We start from the raw sequence: 19,234 nt of genomic DNA, 5'->3' as shown, positions 1-19,234 counted from the left end.
TGGCGGCATTTGACACTGAGGTCCTTTGTCAGGTTTTTAAAGCTGAGTGTAATCCACAAAGAGCACTCACATCCAAACTGTGATCGGGGACATTGCTCATGGACCCGTTGCACACTCTTACACTGCTCTCTCCTCCCGTCTCCTCAGAGCGAAGGCAAAGCTTGTCCGATCCGTTAGATGTACCTAGCTACCCAGCTAGCGAGTTTGTGTGAGTTTCACAGATTAAGTCAGACAGCGTGTGTGAGAGCGTGGGATGAGGAGAGAGCAAGAATGTATTTGCTCAGATTTCAGAACTTTTCCAGACAGTTATCTGCTAGTCAACATCTTTACAAAACAACGGGCTTCCTTAATTCTGACCTTCTCTCATATCCTCCTTCACTTCCTCCTCCTTCTTCCTTATATCTGACCTTCCTCCTCCTCCTCATGTTCATTCCCCTCTTCCTCAACCTCCTCTTCATCATCTACCGACCGCAATGTAGCCCGTCTTGGTTTACATTCCGTATAGCGTGTGATTTCTGCTCCTCTCAGCAGTCAAGACAAGCATCCCAAATACCCCCCTTCCTGCCTTCACAGTGCCCTACCTCAGACCGGTGCTCACAGGACTCCGGTCAAAGCAGTACACTATGGGGAAGGTGCCGTTTATGACGCAACGGCGTTATTTGCCCAGCACGCAAAGGTGACCTAGTCAGCAAGTGCTTTATGGGCTCATCATCGTGAGCAATGGCATTCATCGGGTCCCCATCAGCCAGGAAAGAAAGTGCTGAACGTTGGAAACGGAGTCCGTCATGCCCATTACCATCACTAAGGGTATCAAGATAACGCTGATGAAATGCCAGTCTTATGCTTGTTGTCCGTGGCGGTTTTATATTCACCTTCTAATGGTGTTGGATATTTGAAGAGGATCTGACAGATTGTGATGGACTTCACAAGTTTCACATTATTGCAGCCACTTTTATAAATAGCAATGGGGATCCCACAAAGTGTGTGGAATTTGGACACCTTCAAGCATGAAGTGGGATCAAAACAGTCATCAGTGTGAATCCATTAGTATTTGCCACACACTTCTTCTCAGTAGTCAGCTATGAAACCTACATCTACGCTACTTAGATTCCAGAAACATGATCTCTCTCCAAGTCACAGAGTCAGATGGGACCATTAGAACTGCTCCTGGCTATAAGTGTTTCTCATCATGGATCCTCTTCTGTATGCAGCTCTGCCTTGAAAGCAGGACGTTATGTGGCTAAGTGCCCAGCAGAGGGCAGCGTAGATTAGCTCACCGTTGCATGGGGTGGACGGGTGGATGACCGACAGGGCTGCCATGTGTCATTGCACATGGCAGGGGATGCGCTCTCCTCCGTCGCTCGTGTACTGACGAACACTTCCCGGCCCAGTGAGCACGTGCGGGAAACACAACTAGGCTAAGCAAGATGTCCTACTGAGGAAATATGTTTGGACCTTCGACTCTGCAGCAGGTCAGCAGGTTGTTTCGGGAGAGGAGGGGCACTTTCTGTTTTATTGGGCTAGAATCAGTCACCCTTATTTTGTCTCGATAAACCCCTCGATTTAGTATGCATATATGTACACAGACATATATATTATTATTATACTTTATATAACATACAGTGCTTCTTGAAAGTATCTATACCCCTTGACATAACAGGTATATAGTTAACAATTCCATATGTCAGTTTAGAGGAAAAATATACATTCAGTAAAAAACTAGATTTAAAAGGTATTAGTGCAGGTGCAAAATAAGTGAACCCCTTCATTTAATTGGATTAAGGTCACAACATTGACTTGGCCAATCTAAAACACAAATCTTCTTTCTCCTGAGGCATTCTTTGGTAGATTTGCTTGAATGCTTTGATTTGTTTCCCACTGAGCTTTAGCTCCTGGACTGATGGTCTTACATTCTGTTCAAGAATCTACTGGTTTACCTCAGAATTCTTGGTTCCCCTAATGATGTGCAGTTAACCAGATCCAAAGGAGGAAAAGCAGCCCCAGATCTTGACACTCCCTCCATTAAGGTGGTAGGCATTGTTGGGTTTTTCTGATTAATTTCGGATTAATCTGTCCAGAGAATTGTCTTCCAGAATGGTTCAGGTTTATCCAGGTGGTCTCTGCCAAAGTTAAGGGCAGGTTGGTTCTTTGTTGACAGAAGAGGCTTCTTTCTAGTGACATCTGATTTATTAACCTGTCGTAATTTTGAACCTATTAGCGCTTCCAAAAATGTACTGAACATTATTGTCCTCCTACAGTTGCATGGCTTTTGACAGGTCCAGGATTTCCTTGTCCTCAGTTGGATCTGGACAGGGATCTATGTGGCAAATGAAAATAAATTGACCTAGAGTCGTCCAAAACATATTGTTTCCGCCAGATAGTATTCACATCCCCATCCAGGGTTCTGTATAGACACCTCTGAGGATTAAGGCATTGTAATGACTGGTGTTTCTTAAATCCAGGATGGAAAACAACACTATAATGGTCACCAATTGAACTTTTTTGCAATGAAAGATTGCAGGAATGTGACGCTAATGTCTGTATCACTCAGTCAGCCCACCATGCTTCCTTTGCAAAAAATATAGTATTTCTTATTAGCTTAGTCACTGAAAACCCTTTCTGGTGAAAATGTGATATATATGGTAAGGTGCTCACCTATGTTTTGTAAACAAAGCTGGTTGCAGATTGATACAGTCCATCTGTTTCCTAAACATTCCCAGTTCAACAGAGGTCAGTTCCTTTCTCTTATAATATCAGCCGAAGGATTTTAAATGAACTCATTACTGGTACATATTTTGACACATTGTCTAAGTTCCTTTGGTGAAGTGGTACTAACATTTTAAAGACGGCGTTGGGAATTTTGCATTATGGATGCTAAATTGACCTTTTTAAATTCCTCTCAAAGTATTTTGTATTTGTGTTACTGTAGTGCTGTAGTTGCCAACCAGTGAGATCTTTTGGTGGAGTAGACAGTCAAGGCAGGTACTCAGGAAAGTTATGGTCATGGGATAAAGTGACACTATTGCATGAACACACACACTTCATTCAGCGTGACATAACACTTCCTTAACACCGTATTTTAGTACCCAGTCACATCACACATGGATTGTGATTATAATGGCTCTAATCACATTAGTTAAAGGTGTTGTTTTCCATGATCCCGCTGGTCTCCATGCTCATGCATCTGCCTCCTCTGTTGAATAACAGAAAGATTCAACTACTAGGGATGTTTATACTTTTATTGATTCACCATGTTATACCTAGAAGTTCCCCCAAAAATGGAATAACGAAAATACATTATGGACTTTGTTAATGTTTTTTTCAGGTTGAAATTTGTGTTCGTTGGAATTAAGATTTTCTCTGGACTGTAATAATTTATATTTACATATCCTTATTTTGAATGACTAGTAACATATGCAAATCTATTGCTCCGAGGTTATGTGAACAGTTGTACTTGTCAAGTGGTGTGACTGCTTGGTGTCCGACTCAAACGGTTGTGAACTTCCCTAAATGCGCCGAGAATGTTCCAAAGTCAAGAAGTTATCCCATAACACTCCCAGAATATGATTACAATGTTTTGTGCAAGCTGGGTTTGCAGGTTTGTTAATATCTTTTAAAATTGTGTTATTTAGCGTGCAGCAAATGTACAGAGCGTTTTCTCACGTGTTTGTCATGTGTAGTATATCAACAGACTTTTTCTGGGGCTCAGTGATCAATACCCTTGCTGCTTCCTCTCTGTCTTACGGGCATCTCAGTGGCATCTGCAATGAGGATCCATTTACCCAAAATCTGTAAATGGTAAATAAAAGCATTAACCAGGGCAGACCGACAGACCGAACGATAGGCAGGCAGGCAGGTAGACAGAGAGAGAACCGGACAGACAGGCAGACAGAGTGACAAGCAGACAGACAGGCAGACAGAGAGACAAGCAGACAGACAATACTCACATGGTCTGTAGTTTTCATCTCCAGTGGTCTCAATAGGTTTTCACAGTAGAGAGGAGATGCCAGTTCCCCTGACAGCAGGCTGAGGACGGAGATGACAAAAAGGACCAACATGTCTCACTTTGTCTGACAACCTGATGATGCATCTCTCGTTGTCTACCGGAAGCCTATCCTTGTATGTGGGCTCTTCGCTACACTCTCTGCTATACTCAACCACAGGTCCAGGGCAGCGAGGGAGAGGCAGTGTTATATTCATAAAGTTTCCCTCCTCGTCTGTGTGCTCTGTTTATCGTCCTCTTATATCACATCTGTTTGCATTGGTCTTTCCGCCGAAGCTAAATCAATACAGGGCATTGTTTTAGAGAGCGTAGCTCGGAGAATCTGTGTTGTGTTTGTGTTTAGGCGATAACACTTTGACCACCCGCAAATTAGTTTTTTTCTTCACCCCAGTCAAGTTTACTCAAACATAAACATCGAAGCAGATCTGCCCTTAAGGCAAAGATGAATGTGATTGGTAGACTCAATGGATAGGGTGAGAAAGAAGGCAAAACCTTTCTGTTTTTGTACTTACATTCTCACGTGCATTGTACATGTTCATGGGAGTCTAATCTGTCAGACATGGGTTATTATAGCTCATAGCTTAAACTGGATGAAGCTTAAGTTTGAGTGGACAAGTTTCTATAACGTGTGCGATGTATGTCTGTGTGGATGCCAAGGTGGTTGGGAAAGATTGTTGCTATCCAGGAACACTTTATATTTGTAAGCAGTGTCCATAGAGATTATACATTTCCTTTGTTGGCTGGAAACTTGTTTTATATGAAGTTGGCTATAGCAAGTTATGTCCATAAACCTCTCATATCTCAGTGGTCATGGGCTGCCCGGATGTGTAATGGTGCTATTTGATGCACATTACAACCTGCTGGAATCCTCCTTTTAATATATTTGGTTTGTAGATGTGTCTGTGGATGTGTCTGTGCAGATGTGTCTTTATGGATGTGTCTGTGTTGATATGTCTGTGTTGATATGTCTGTGCAGATGTGTCTGGGCAGATATGTCTGGGCGGATGTGTCTGTGTGGTTCTGACTGTGTGGATATGTCTGGGCGGATATGTCTGTGTGGTTCTGACTGTGCGGATGTGTCTGGGCGGATGTGTCTGTGTGGTTCTGACTGTGCGGATGTGTTTGTGTGGTTCTGACTGTGCGGATATGTCTGGGCGGATGTGTTTGTGTTGTTCTGACTGTGCGGATATGTCTGGGCGGATGTGTCTGTGTGGTTCTGACTGTGCGGATATGTCTGGGCGGATGTGTCTGTGTGGTTCTGACTGTGCGGATATGTCTGGGCGGATGTGTCTGTGTGGTTCTGACTGTGCGGATGTGTCTGTGTGGTTCTGACTGTGCGGATATGTCTGGGCGGATGTGTCTGTGTGGGGAAACACAAAAACTAAGATTATTGTTCAAGGAAGATCAGCAAGCTTAATGTTTTTTATAATTGCTCTGACACCCTCTGTATTTGAGTTCTGTTTTTATATTTGTCCTGGAAGTATTGGTTAATTTGTTCCAAGGTGGCCCCATTGGATCCACACTGTGATAACTGGCTCCAGTGTTGTAGTCGAGACCATGTGAAGCGAGATCGATTCAAGACCAAGGTCGGACCAAATCGAGTTCCCGTCAATACCAAGACTGTCGGAGGTCAAGACTGAGAATAGACCAAGACCATGGGGGTGGAGTCTGAGTCAAGACCAAGACCGGGGGGGTGGAGTCTGAGTCAAGACCAAGACCATGGGGGTGGAGTCTGAGTCAAGACCAAGACCGTGGGGGGTGGAGTCTGAGTCAAGACCAAGACCGTGGGGTAGTGGAGTCTGAGTCAAGACCAAGACCATAGGGGGTGGAGACTGAGTCAAGACTAAGACCATGGGGGGTGGAGACTGAGTCAAGACTAAGACCATGGGGGGTGGAGTCTGAGTCAAGACCAAGACCATGGGGGGTGGAGTCTGAGTCAAGACCAAGACCGGGGGGGTGGAGTCTGAGTCAAGACCAAGACCATGGGGGTGGAGTCTGAGTCAAGACCAAGACCGTGGGGGGTGGAGTCTGAGTCAAGACCAAGACCGTGGGGTAGTGGAGTCTGAGTCAAGACCAAGACCATAGGGGGTGGAGTCTGAGTCAAGACCAAGACTAGGTTAATTCAGGTCAGATTCAGTCAGTTTCCCCACTATACTGACACTATACTGTTACTATTTCACAAGAACATAATGGGTTCATTCGATATATTATGAATCCAAACGCAAGTAAATGATTGTGTACTGTCAGATTTCAAATCCAAAAGGTTTGATAAAACTTATTTGAACCAAATGTTTGGATGCACTGTCATAATTACAGAGGTGCTGTAACCAGTATATTATGTAAAGCTTTTAGCTATTTAGCTTATGTCAACTTACTTTTCCTTGTGTTTTCTTTCCAGGTGACCATAGAAATTGGATGTTGTCCCTGCTGTATTTGTTATGTTTATTTTGCAGAACATGCAAATGCCAGTGGGCTTTTTTTTATTTAGTTTTTCACAAAACATTCTGTGTTGCTGGAAGGTGAAACGTACAATTGCAGACTTCGCTGACATGACTGGATTTCTCATGCCACTAGATTCACATTTGAATCTATTGGTCTTTTGACAATTATTTAGGAAGGATCAGTTGCTCCTTTGCCCTCAATCATCTCACAGCTAAAGGTGACCAGAAAAAAACATATATGAGGTGGCCTTTATTGTGGAACAAAAAATATTTTCTTAATTTACTTTTCATATAGATTCCAAAGATTTTGAGTCTTCAATGACCAAGAGTAAAAAATATTTGAGTTTGAGACAAAACCAAGATCCTTGAAATGTGTTCTCAAGACCGGTCTTGAGTACTACAACTCTGACCGGCTCTTGAAACAGATGAAGATGGACTGACAAAAAGATTCACCTTGTGCATAATGCAAACTAATTGACATATTATTTGTTTTAGATTTTGTGTGAGCTTTCAGTAATGCAACAGATCTTGCAGCTGTTCTAGATAATTTGTGTATCATGTGTCAAGGTCTGAACTAAGTGTTTTGACCCTCTAACTGGCTGAGCCTTCTCAGAATGGGTAAACATCTTCACAAACATCGCCTAAAGCCATTTCATCTTCACTTCCTCAGTGTCATGACAGAATATGTGCTAAGTAGATCTTTGTGGTCCTAGGAGCCTATAGCTAATATAACAAGCAATCTTTAGCGCTCTATTAACCTTTGACTTCAGGCTATAGGACATCAGTTTGTCCCTGGGCACATCCATTAAAGATCTGATGGCCCGTGAGATTTCCATACTGAGGGAATGGGGCTGGTGGGAGATGGGATCTTCACTGGGGAGTATGAAGTGGGGGAGATGGCATCTACTCTGGGAAGAGGGGGTGAGGGATGGGATCTAATCTGGGGGAGGGGTGGGGGATGGGATCTACTCTAGAGAGAGGGCAGGGGGTGAGATCTACTCCAGGGAGAGGGGTGGGATCTTCTCAGGGGAGTGGGAAATGGAGGAGATAGGATCTACTCTATGGAGAGATGGTGGGGTGATGGTATCTACTCTGAAACACTACTTAGCCTATACATTTACACTTACCTAAAGGATTATTAAGAACACCTGTTCAATTTCTCATTAATGCAATTATCCAATCCAACAATCACATGGCAGTTGCTTCAATGCATTTAGGGGTGTGGTCCTGGTCAAGACAATCTCCTGAACTCCAAACTGAATGTCAGAATTGGAAAGAAAGGTGATTTAAGCAATTTTGAGCGTGGCATGGTTGTTGCTGCCAGACGGGCCGGTCTGAGTATTTCACAATCTGCTCAGTTACTGGGATTTTCATGCACAACCATTTCTAGGGTTTACAAAGAATGGTGGAAAAAGGGAAAAACATCCAGTATGCGGCAGTCCTGTAGGCGAAAATGCCTTGTTGATGCTAGAGGTCAGAGGAGAATGGACCGACTGATTCAAGCTGATAGAAGAGCAATTTTGACTGAAATAACCACTTGTTACTACCGAGGTATGCAGCAAAGCATTTGTGAAACCACAACACACACAACCTTGAGGCGGATGGGCTACAACATCAGAAGACCCCACCGGGTACCACTCATCTCCACTACAAATAGGAAAAAGAGGCTACAATTTGCACGAGCTCACCAAAATTGGACAGTTGAAGACTGGAAGAATGTTGCCTGGTCTGATGAGTCTCGATTTTTGTTGAGACATTCAGATGGTAGAGTCAGAATTTGGCGTAAACAGAATGAGAACATGGATCCATCATGCCTTGTTACCACTATGCAGGCTAGTGGTGGTGGTGTAATGGTGTGGGGGATGTTTTCTTGGCACTCTTTAGGACCCTTGGTGCCAATTGGGCATTGTTTAAATGCCACGGCCCACCTGAGCATTGTTTCTGACCATGTCCATCCCTTTATGACCACCATGTACCCATCCTCTGATGGCTACTTCCAGCAGGATAATGCACCATGTCACAAAGCTCGAATCATTTCAAATTGGTTTCTTGAACATGACAATGAGTTCACTGTACTGAAATGGCCCCCACAGTCACCAGATCTCAACCCAATAGAGCATCTTTGGGATGTAGTGGAACGGGAGCTTCGTGCCCTAGATGTGCATCCCACAAATCTCCATCAACTGCAAGATGCTATCCTATCAATATGGGCCAACATTTCTAAAGAATGCTTTCAGCACCTTGTTGAATCAATGCCACGTAGAATTAAGGCAGTTCTGAAGGCGAAAGTTGGTCAAACACAGTATTAGTATGGTGTTCCTAATAATCCTTTAGGTGAGTGTACATCACCACTACGTAGCCTATACATTTACATCACCACTATGTAGCCTATACATTTACATCACCACTACATAGCCTATACATTTACATCAACACTACTTAGCCTATACATTTGTCCGTCAACATAATATATTTTTGTTGTTAGTGTTTCATGTAGTTATTTCAAAGTTTAGTTAGGAGAGAGAAATATGTTTTGTTCCTCGCACTCTAAACTGCTCTTCCTGGATGAGAGAGCAGTGTGTTTCTAAAGACAAAAGACAACACTTTATGTTGTTAGACATGTTGGTTGTATTTCAACTATCGCAACATAACCATAAACGGTTTTACTTTGGGCCTTACTATATGGAGTTACTGAAGCTTGTAGCCAGTGAAGTTCTAGTTTATCCTCAACTAATCCTAATTTGATTTGTCCCTGGTTGGATTTGATACCTGGTCCCCGGTGTGCCAGACTGCATCGCTAACCACTACACTATTTAACAGTGGGTATTCAATCACTCACTCACTCAGTCAGAGACATTTGCTCGTCTTGGCTGGCTCCACTTACGCGGTCCGATAAAAATAATACATACTGAATATCTGGAAGGCTCTGAAGTATGTATGTATTGAGGTTTTGTATCTGACATGAAAGAGCTGCCTACCTGGTATTTGCCCCAGATATTATCCAGTTGCTACCTTCAGTCAGTATCAAAATAATCATGATCAAAAGTTCTTATTCTACTAATATTCCACTAACCTGATCCTACATCTGTTCTAATTACCATAGATGTAGACAAAATACAATGTATTTGTAACCAAGCTTCTAATCCACTGACTTTAATGAACAGATACTGTCAGATTTTCCGTGTCGTATCTACCTTCAGTTTAACAGCCGGGCCAGCAACTTTGTTGAGGTGGTCACACATTTTATTTTGTTAGAGACGTAACCCCAGTCTGGAACGTGTATTGCCAGCATTTGAACACCATTTGGACTCTGCGTGTTGTGTACATGTACAGTAGGTGACGCAGGTCATGTTATCCCATGTTATTTGCAGCAGCAGGGTTTGTCGCAGCACTCTTCCAATATGCTTCTCTTGTTCGTATTTGGTGAGGGGAAGAACATAAAACTTCTCTCTCCACAAACCAAGTAGAGGGCGTTTTTGCATGTGTGTTTCTACACGCGTGTCTCTGCATGTGTGTTTCGCCATGTGTATGGAATCTATGCTCCCTGAAAGGCTACTGGTCTGGGGGTTGTGTGCGCGTGTGTTTGCTACACATTGCAGTGAGTGGTATATATTTATGAAGACCCTGAATAGGTTGGTACTGTAGGAGACAGACAGTGATGTGAGGCTCCAGTACGTGGAGCAAGGTTAAGTGAAATGAACCCCTTTGAATCCACAGGACATGTGCTTTGCGCTGTATCACAAAACCCTGTACCTTGTGCTGCATCAAAGCATCAGTAACAGCGACGTAAACGTTTCTCTTAAGACCGGGTGATGTTTGGAGGATCGGCAGGATTTTGTGTGTATAGTCAGAGCTGTTTGCAATGGTGGAAGAAAGAAACATTGTTATATCTATCTTTCTTGTTTTTTTTTGCCTTGTACTGAGTTCTGGGTATGAAGCCTTGGACTTTGGATGCTTAACCGTCAATCTAGTCTGGGAATCTCAGTTAAATAGCACATTTATGAATCTAGTCTGGGAATCTCAGTTAAATAGCACATTTATGAATGTAGTCTGGGAATCTCAGTTAAATAGCACATTTATGAATGTAGTCTGGGAATCTCAGTTAAATAGCACATTTATGAATCTAGTCTGGGATTCTCAGTTAAATAGCACATTTATGAATCTAGTCTGGGAATCTCAGTTAAATAGCACGTGTCCAACAGAGAGCCAGATATAATAAATCCAGACAAAAAACAGACAATAGTAAAACTAAAGAACTAATCTTGAATGATTAGATGTATCCAAACATTTGACCAGTACTGGAAGTATTCAGACCCCTTGGTTCTGGCAGTATTCAGACCCTTCGCTACAGCACTTGAAATTGATTTCAGGTGTTTCCTGTTTGCATCCATCATCGTTTCCAAGGCTACTGTTTGCATTCATCACTGAGGCTACATTTGGGCTGCGTCTGTTTTACAATTTACAAAAGCAAAGTCCTCTGATAGTTGACACCCAACTTCTGTCTGTTGCGCTGGCGTTGACCTGTGACACCTTGGCAAAGAACCTCCTCAGCTTTCACAGTTGTCTCTCTGCAGTCGGACCTTTCTGGGATCACTGGCCGGCTGAAATTTGTCTGTGGTCTTTCTGATATCACTGGCCGGCTGAAATCTGTCAGTGGTCTTTCTGGTATAACTGGCCATCTGATATCTGTCAGTGGTCTTTCTGTTATCACTGGCCAGCTAAAATCTGTTAGTGGTGTTTCTGTTATCACTGGCCGGCTGAAATCTGTCAGTGGTCTTTCTGGTGTCAATGGCCGGGTGTAATCTGTCAGTGGTCTTTATGTTATCACTGGCCAGCTGAAATCTGTTGGTGGTCTTTCTGTTGTCACTGGCCAGATTAAATCTCTCAGGGGTCTTTCTGGTATCACTGGTCGGTTGAAATCTGTCAGGGGTCTTTCTGTTATTACTGGCCAGCTGAAATCTCTCAGTAGTCTTTCTGTGTTCTGTCCTACACGCCACACCCCAGACACCACAGGAGACTGAACTGGAGAACTGGATGCGATTCCGGGTCGGACCACTGGTAGGTCAATTGCCCCGCGCCTCCTAATAGGACTGAAATGGAATGAATTTTAGCTGCGTCAATGCAACAAAAAATCTGCAATGAGGTTGATCATTATAGGTGAGTTTGTGTGTGAGTCAGTGTGACATTTCTCTTAATTTGCACGGGTATAAATCGAATCTGGCTGAAATGTAATTTAGAGAGGATGTCACTTGTGTAACCCTGAGTGCTTGGGGCAGGGCAGGGCATCTGAAGCGTTCATTTTCTGTCCAGCTGGGCGGTCAGCTTCATCATTTTGACTGTGATGCTTGAGCGACGACCCCGCAAACCGCCTAATTGGTTGACCCGCTGCGTGCGACCGGTGACTCTCAGATTAGGAGCCAATGAAATTCCATTGGCCTTGGACCCGGAGTGCTTTGATTGGTCCTGATCAGTGAGTCATGCACTGCTGCTGGTACGCCTGTCAACTAAACGGACCGTGACGTCTCCCTCAGCTATTACCGCCGCTCATCAGCGCTCTTCTGAAAACCATGATGGGCCTTTTGATTGGCACTTCTGTTGAGTATCGTTAGTTAACAAGGAAGTCATGTGCATTCCCGCGCGTCTGGTTAAAGTTTGACAGGCTGCTGTTTCCAGATAACTGGGGACACCAGACAAATGTGGTTTGACTTGTGCCGTATAATCGATCCACATATTTAAACCTGCTTAGGAGCAATTGTAGAGGGTTTATGTTTCTTTGGTGGCTATGGCTGTAGTGTTGATGTGAGTTTTTTTTAGGACATCCCTGACATAGTTTCCAGAACACCTCCGACTACGATGACTACCCCAGATGGGGCGGGGTTACATCTAGCCCAGATGGGGTGGGGTTACATCCTTCAGAGACCAATCATGGCGGCTATGATTGCTGGCGCTGTTGTCTCCATTGCTGCTGCTATGATGGACAGGCGCTTGAATCCCTGCTCTGTCGCTCTCTCAGGCTTTATTACCGGAATTTCCCCAGAACGTTTGTGTTTGTGAAGGGGGTGGGTTGGTTGGAGGCAGATGGATGGGCCCACCTTGGTGAGGTTGTTCGGTTACCTGTGATTATGGCAGATGATTGGCGGCGCGCCGGCTGGGGTGCTTTCAAGGGGTGTGTTTGTGCCAGTGTGTTAACAGGAGGGGGTACTCGCAATCCCTAACAAAAATAATAAGAGGGCTCTCAATTCCCTATTGTAACTGACAATTATTTGGGGGTGGGTGAGGAATACGCATGTTTTGTTTGTACAGTGAGGTTTTGGCTTGATGGTTTCGGGTGTCAGAAAAGAGAGACAAAGGAAATTGACAGTTGAAGCTGTTTTGGAGTTTATTTTTCCTCAGCTTTGCTTGGAGTTTGTGAAATGTGAGCCGAACAGTTAACACTGAACTACGTTACCGGTCAGGTGGATTGTTACATGAGTGGGCACTGCTATTCGTGAACGTCCAGACGTTCACCAGACGTCTCACCTCCACCTTGTTTGTTTGGGTGTGTGCTAGTGGCTTGCTGCGTGGGTTTTCTTTTAATTCCTACTCCAATATCAGTTTGTTAAGTATATGTTAGACTGAACCAAAACCTAAACACAACATGCAGCAATTTTAAAGATTATACAGTTAAAAAGAAATCTTTCAGCTGAAATAAATTATTCATGCAATAGCATAAGGATTTAAAATGAGTCTGAAGTAAGATAAATACTTTCTGTTTCCTGGGTAATAAAACTTACACACACATGTACAAATCATACACACACACACACACGCACACGTAGAAATCAGGGAGACATTGTGGTTTCTGGGTTTGTAAGGACAAGGTAGGGACTGACACCATGAAAAGGGTTGTGAGCTGCAGTGAACACTTCGAAACAAGGGAAGATGGAGAGATGTCACACTCAAGTAATGTCGGTGGGGGTGGGGGGGGGGTTAATGCAGAGGTTAGTACGGGAGAGTGTGATGGATGATGGTGTATGAGTTGGGGGGGTTATTGCCCTGACAGTGTTTTCACGGATGAGGCATGAATGCGATTACAAGAAAGAAAGGGCAACGGGAGAGTAGATGGAAGGTAGAGAATGAAAGTAATTCAGAAGAACAGGCTGAGAAAGTGAACCGGGGCGGATGATGGCAGAGAGGCAGCGAGTCATCCCGCGATGAGGCAGCCAGAGAAAGAGAGAGAGAGAGGCAGGGCAGGATAGATAGATAGAGAGGTCTGTAATTGCTACCATCAGAGCTTGTCATTAACCTGAGGCTGAGGGAGGAGGAGGGGGGGGGGGCAGTCTGGCTGCGTCTGCCAGGACCTAGGGGGGAGTGTGGGGGGGCGTTGGGGGGCGGTGTGCCTGAAGACTGGAGACAGTGAATGAGCAGATAAGCCTGTTGGAAGCAGGGCCCAAGAGCGCCCGCGTGAGATTGACAAGCTAAGCGAGCCGTGAGGCAGATCAATGCCGCTCCGTTTTCATGGTCTTAATTCTGGACTGTCACAAAGTCCCAAAACTCCATCATCACATCACAAGCCCCCCACCTTTATTTTTCATTCATGGGGGACGTTGAGCATAGGGACATATGTACCGTGGCGGACAGAGCTTAGACAGAGGTGTTGAGGATGGTTTTAGTTCTGTTGCATCTAAAGCAGGTATGTCGGTATGCATTTGCCTTCATTAAGATTTGAACTTTGAACTTTAACGTGCGTATGACAAAGTTTACGGTCGGGGCTTGTGAAGTCGCGTTTGGTCGGTCAACACTTTGTTTTCATGTCAGTCTAAATCAGTACAGCGTATTGGTGTTGATCCTGTCTGGTCAGGGATGTGTTGAGCTATCAGATACAGACGTTCAGTGTGGTTGCCCTCTGTCCTCATAGCATTTATGTGCATTGCCAAATTGGAGTCTCCTGATTACAGATTTTTCTCGTCATTCATGCGTTGTTTTCTTTTGGCACAGCTGGAGTCCGTAACGGCTGCCCTGTGCCAGTACAGTGAAGGACCCAGCGGCTTCATCGCAACAACGCTGAACTTTCACTACATGCAGTTTTGTCTGACCGGTCACCCCTCTCAGGGTTTAGAAGCCGGGGCCACTCCTTCCTTACAGGGGGTTAAAATACGCCGTACAGTTTTGCCAGGATTGTGGGGGACTTATTCCGTTCTGGTCCAAGATGATCATTGCCCTTTTTCAGGAAGAGTTCAATCACCAGTGAAGTGGTGCAGTGTACAATAGCATGCCAGTCATCCCTTATACTGTAGGTGACTGGTGGCGATTTCACCATACGTGAGTACTCGACACAAGTACTCAAGTTACTTTTACTTTTCCAAGCGCTTCTCTCAAGTTGCGTCACTATCCCGCGTTCACACCAGGAACATAGTCACACCTCCTTTCACAACCCCCATCCACCCTTTTGCCTTCCTCAGCACCTCCACCGCCAAGGGAAGATCAATTGACAGTCTTAGTTGAACATGCTTTCCCTATGTCCGAGACGCAACAGTGCGCCTTCAAAAGGAACCACCGAAAGCAAAAGCGTGTTGGATCCCAACTTTGGTGAGCCTCAGTCTATCTGGCGTGTCAATTCTCAACCAGCTTTGAACTCTGTCTCCAAGCTCGTCTGTCAGGCCAACACTATAGTCAGCTTCATTGTCACTTATTGGTGACACTTGTTAGTGTTTTCAATTACTTTCAAATGAGCGACACTTGTTAGTGTTTTCTCTTACTTTCAAATAACCGACACTTGTTAGTGTTTTCTCTTACTTTCAAATAACCGACACTTGTTAGTGTTTTCAATTACTTTCAAATAAGCGACACTTGTTAGTGTTTTCTCTTACTTTCAAATAAGCAACACTTGTTAGTGTTTTCTCTTACTTTCATTTAAGTGACACTTGTTAGTGTTTTACTCTTACTTTCAAATAAGCGACACTTGTTAGTGTTTTCTCTTACTTTCAAATAACCGACACTTGTTAGTGTTTTCAATTACTTTCAAATAAGCGACACTTGTTAGTGTTTTCTCTTACTTTCAAATAAGTGACACTTGTTAGTGTTTTACTCTTACTTTCAAATAAGTGACACTTGTTAGTGTTTTACTCTTACTTTCAAATAAGTGACATTTGTTAGTGTTTTCTTTCACTTTCTCCCTTCTATCATCCCACCCACAGTCACACGCCTTCTGGCTGTTTGTCCCTCAGAGAGGATGCCATCAGTGATGTCTCAGAGATCAGACCATTGGCATTTTTGGGGGGTGGAGTGGGGTGTGGCGGTGTGGGGGGCGAAGGGGAAGCACAGCTGTGGCTGTTTTTATGAGATAACAGTATTTTTTCACCTACTTTTGATCTGTGAAATAAATGCTTAGATGTTGCTGTTCGGGAAGCTGGCAGAACTTCAGTGGACGATGCTCAAATGTTTCTGATCGCTTTGATGACCCCAGTGTCTCTGAAGTCTCCAGGATGGTGGCTTAGCAGAAAAGTTATGCCGCGGTACCTTGTACATGAAATAGGCTCTAACCATTTTGACTAATGGGTCGAGGCGGTCAGGAGTTGCTCTCATGCCTTCTGAGAGTGAGTGGGGTATATATCAGCACAGACGGAAATGTCCAGGGAGACAGACTAGCCCTTATAGCATCAGTTGTTGAAAGGTTTGCTGGATTGCATCCCTGAGCAGGCATGATGAAAAAATCTGTTTTCCTATCCTTGAGTTAACCCTAATTGCCCCTGTAAGTTGCTCTGGACGTGTGTCTGCAATATTCCAGAAATGGGGTTCTAGTCAGTGAAGGTCTCTCTGGACCTCGTGAGAGTTGGAATCAATTCATGTTTCATGTTGCCCCTTTCTCAACTCTTCTAAAAGGAAGAAACAAGTAAACAAAAGATTTTGAACGGACTCAAAAGAACTGGTTACCTTTGCACTGTACTTCCCCAAAATGTATTGTCTGTTCATGGTTTGTGCTAATTGTTTAAGGATGTGTTTGGGGTAGCATGCTGTTGGGACAGAGTGGCGTGTGCTCCAGACAGGATGTGCCTGGTCTTCACAAGACGTGAGGAATGATTCCGCTTAGTCGCCATCACAAGATGCGAAGCAATGAAACAATCCTCTTTTCTGTTCAAGTTCAAGATCAAATTGTTTAATTGAGATGTCGCCACTTATACACCTAAAACTGCACTTTTGTGTAAAATAGGAAGCTAGTAGTTCAGTAGTAGTCCATTATCAATATTAGATAAACTGTAAGTTTGATATTGAGGTGAGGGCTACACTATAAGAATGTTGAAATGAATTACACTGGCAACAACTGTAGTTGATCCGTGCTGTAATGGACCAGCTTCTTGTCAAAACAGGAAATCCAAAAGGGGGCTGAAAGGGAGGGCAGAAAGTATAAGCCTATTTGAAGTGTAGTTTGCTGGAGTTCCTTGTTGTTCTGCTTTGACCTTCCTGGCTGTAAAAACAAAGTCTGCAGATGCCGGGGCCAGCTGTTAGAGGACACAGAATGGAGATATTTTCATCCCTTCACCGCAGCACATCGGAAAAACTTTGCCCCTGCTTATCAAAGTTGTTTTCTTTTAGGGAGAGATTCTACCTCGCAAGCCTAACAGTGAGACGGGTGACTTGAAGCGAAAAACATACCGTTGGATGTTGACTTCACTGATATCTCTCTCTCAATAACCTTGATTAATGTTCTTTTTTCCATCCTGTTTTTACACCCCACTCTCTTTATTAGCTTTTCGGCTCCACAAGGGACAACAATTGCTTCGCCCCTTTCAAGTGGGGCTGTCATGCTGGCACAGGAGCTGCCCAGTGGGCGATATCGCAGAGTGCAGTGAATCGTGAGGCCGGTTAAACAGGTCACGGCGCGTGGGCTGTAACTCCGGCAGACCATTGTTTGCGTTACCAGAGCAAATGTTTTCAATTTGAAAGACAGAGGGAGAGTAATGCACTACGAGTTCATTACAAACGCTGCTAATTATCGGGCAAAACACAATGCTTTTGCTGCCGCGGCTTTTCGCCTGCGGACGAACCATCCCGGAATATTAATGAGGCGTTCGGTTTAGCTGGTGTCTGTCCGCGTGTGTTTGATGCCTCCGGTATTTGATGTTGTTTGCTCGGGCTGTCTGCTTGGATGAGACGTGGGTAAGCAGATAGGGGTGCCCCCGCGGGCCCTGTTCTCCGGGCTTGTTGCTGTGATTGATGTCACTCACAAACCCATAATCCACTGGCTCATGTGTTCCTGGTTGATATACGCTTGTTATGTGGGTCCTCGTGCAACAGCAGCCCTGTTGAGGGTTAGGTACCGCCATGCCCAAAGACACTGCGGTGGTTGGTGCTTACCTTATACAGTAAATAATATTCCATATATCAGCTCTCCAGTACGTGAGATAATAATTTGTGGGTTAGTATGGTCTCTCATGGTTGTCTTTTGGAGTGATGCGAGAATAAGCTCTGACTGTGAACGCTCCGTGTCATTTATGGTGAGAGAAGCTGTCAGAGACGACCAGGACTCGTCAGGCAATGACCTTGAAGAGCTTGCCGAGGGCCAGTGTCTGAGCGGGGCTGTCTGTCTATCTAGAGGCTGCGGGTGGAGTGCTCTTTCCTGAAGAAGAAAAATGATATGTTTAGGCTGCATGCAGGCTTTGCTGTCATCAGAATTCCCATTTGTACCTGGTTCCACTTTCTGACTGTGCTGACATTTTATGACAGATGTAGACATTTTAAAGAGGAATTGTGATTGGTTTGGGACTAAATAATTTTTCCAGATTGGAGGACCTAAAGAGAGATTTTGTTTAAACCTTAGATGTAAGTGGCAGCGTGTTGTTAATAGACACAGCACACTGTAATTCATTAATCAAATCCTTTCTCAATTCCTGTCCTTGGTTTAAGAGATAAATCCCAATATGTAACCGTTAGATTTTTTTCCTTACTCAATACAACCTTCTTATTGACTCTTCTGATGCCTCACAATTTCTTGAATCCCTCAATTTGTAGCATTTCTACAGAGATTCACTTAAAATGAAATATCATATCAGCAAATATCATATTGGCGGATATAATCTGCTTGCAGCTTCCTTGAATCATTGTTATCAAAGGTCTTAAGTGAAACTGATATATTTTACGATTTATACTAGTAATTTTCAGTAGTCGAAGGCAAGGCAGTGGTGGGATGGAGGGTGCTTTACTGAGCAGCAGAAACATGCCTGTAGAGCAGTGTTTCTCAATTCAGGTCCTTCGGGACCCAAAGGGGTGCACGTTTTTGTTTTTGCTGTTTCAAATGTTACCCTACCACCCACACACCTGATTGGCGTAATCAACCTGTCATCAAGTCTTTCATTTGGATCAGGTGTGTGAGTGCTTGAGCTAAAACAAAAACATGCACCCCTTTGGGTCCCGTGGACCAGGATTGGGAAACAGTGCTGTAGAGGATATTCCAGTAATTAACTAAACATCTGCATTTCTCAAAGGACACATGGCAGGCGTTAATGTTATTAACAAATGTTGTTTTTATTCAAAGACAAAAAAGGTTGTGTATTTAAAAGGTAAATACATATGTTTAAGATTTCACATGGCACATTTGAGATGGCCGTTATACAAGTAATTTTAGGGTGTTTGTCAGGGAAATGATCCAGAAGCTCATCTTTAGTATAATTTGTCATCCTGACAAGACTGTTGTAGCCTTTGGGTTAGTGTGAAATGACACTAGATTTCTCTACTTGTGAACTGAGTGATCATTTCAAATATGTGCTCGGCTCTTAACGCTGGCACAGAAATGACCTAAATGTCCACATCTAAA

The 19,234-nt window shown here is 43.9% G+C and overlaps 1 protein-coding gene across 2 annotated transcripts in view; it reads left to right on the top strand.

Annotated features, from left to right (window-relative positions):
* kif26aa (kinesin family member 26Aa) overlaps positions 1–19,234 on the top strand; it is a 100,750-nt gene that overhangs the window by 4,028 nt on the left and 77,488 nt on the right. The window contains exon 1 of one of the 2 annotated variants that reach the window (XM_020053709.3): positions 16,552–17,044. The exons of the other annotated variant lie outside the window; for it this stretch is intronic. Within the exon in view, the coding sequence (XP_019909268.3) occupies positions 16,910–17,044 (135 nt within the window). The 5' untranslated portion in view covers positions 16,552–16,909. Of the gene's footprint in view, positions 1–16,551; positions 17,045–19,234 lie in introns of those variants that run through there. 2 annotated transcript variants of the gene reach the window in all.

The sequence above is a fragment of the Esox lucius genome, chromosome 14 (assembly GCF_011004845.1).
Source record: "Esox lucius isolate fEsoLuc1 chromosome 14, fEsoLuc1.pri, whole genome shotgun sequence".
Classification (NCBI taxonomy): Eukaryota; Metazoa; Chordata; class Actinopteri; order Esociformes; family Esocidae; genus Esox; species Esox lucius.
The sequence above is the reverse complement of the archived record's forward strand: the minus strand, read 5'-3'. Positions and strand labels throughout refer to the sequence as shown.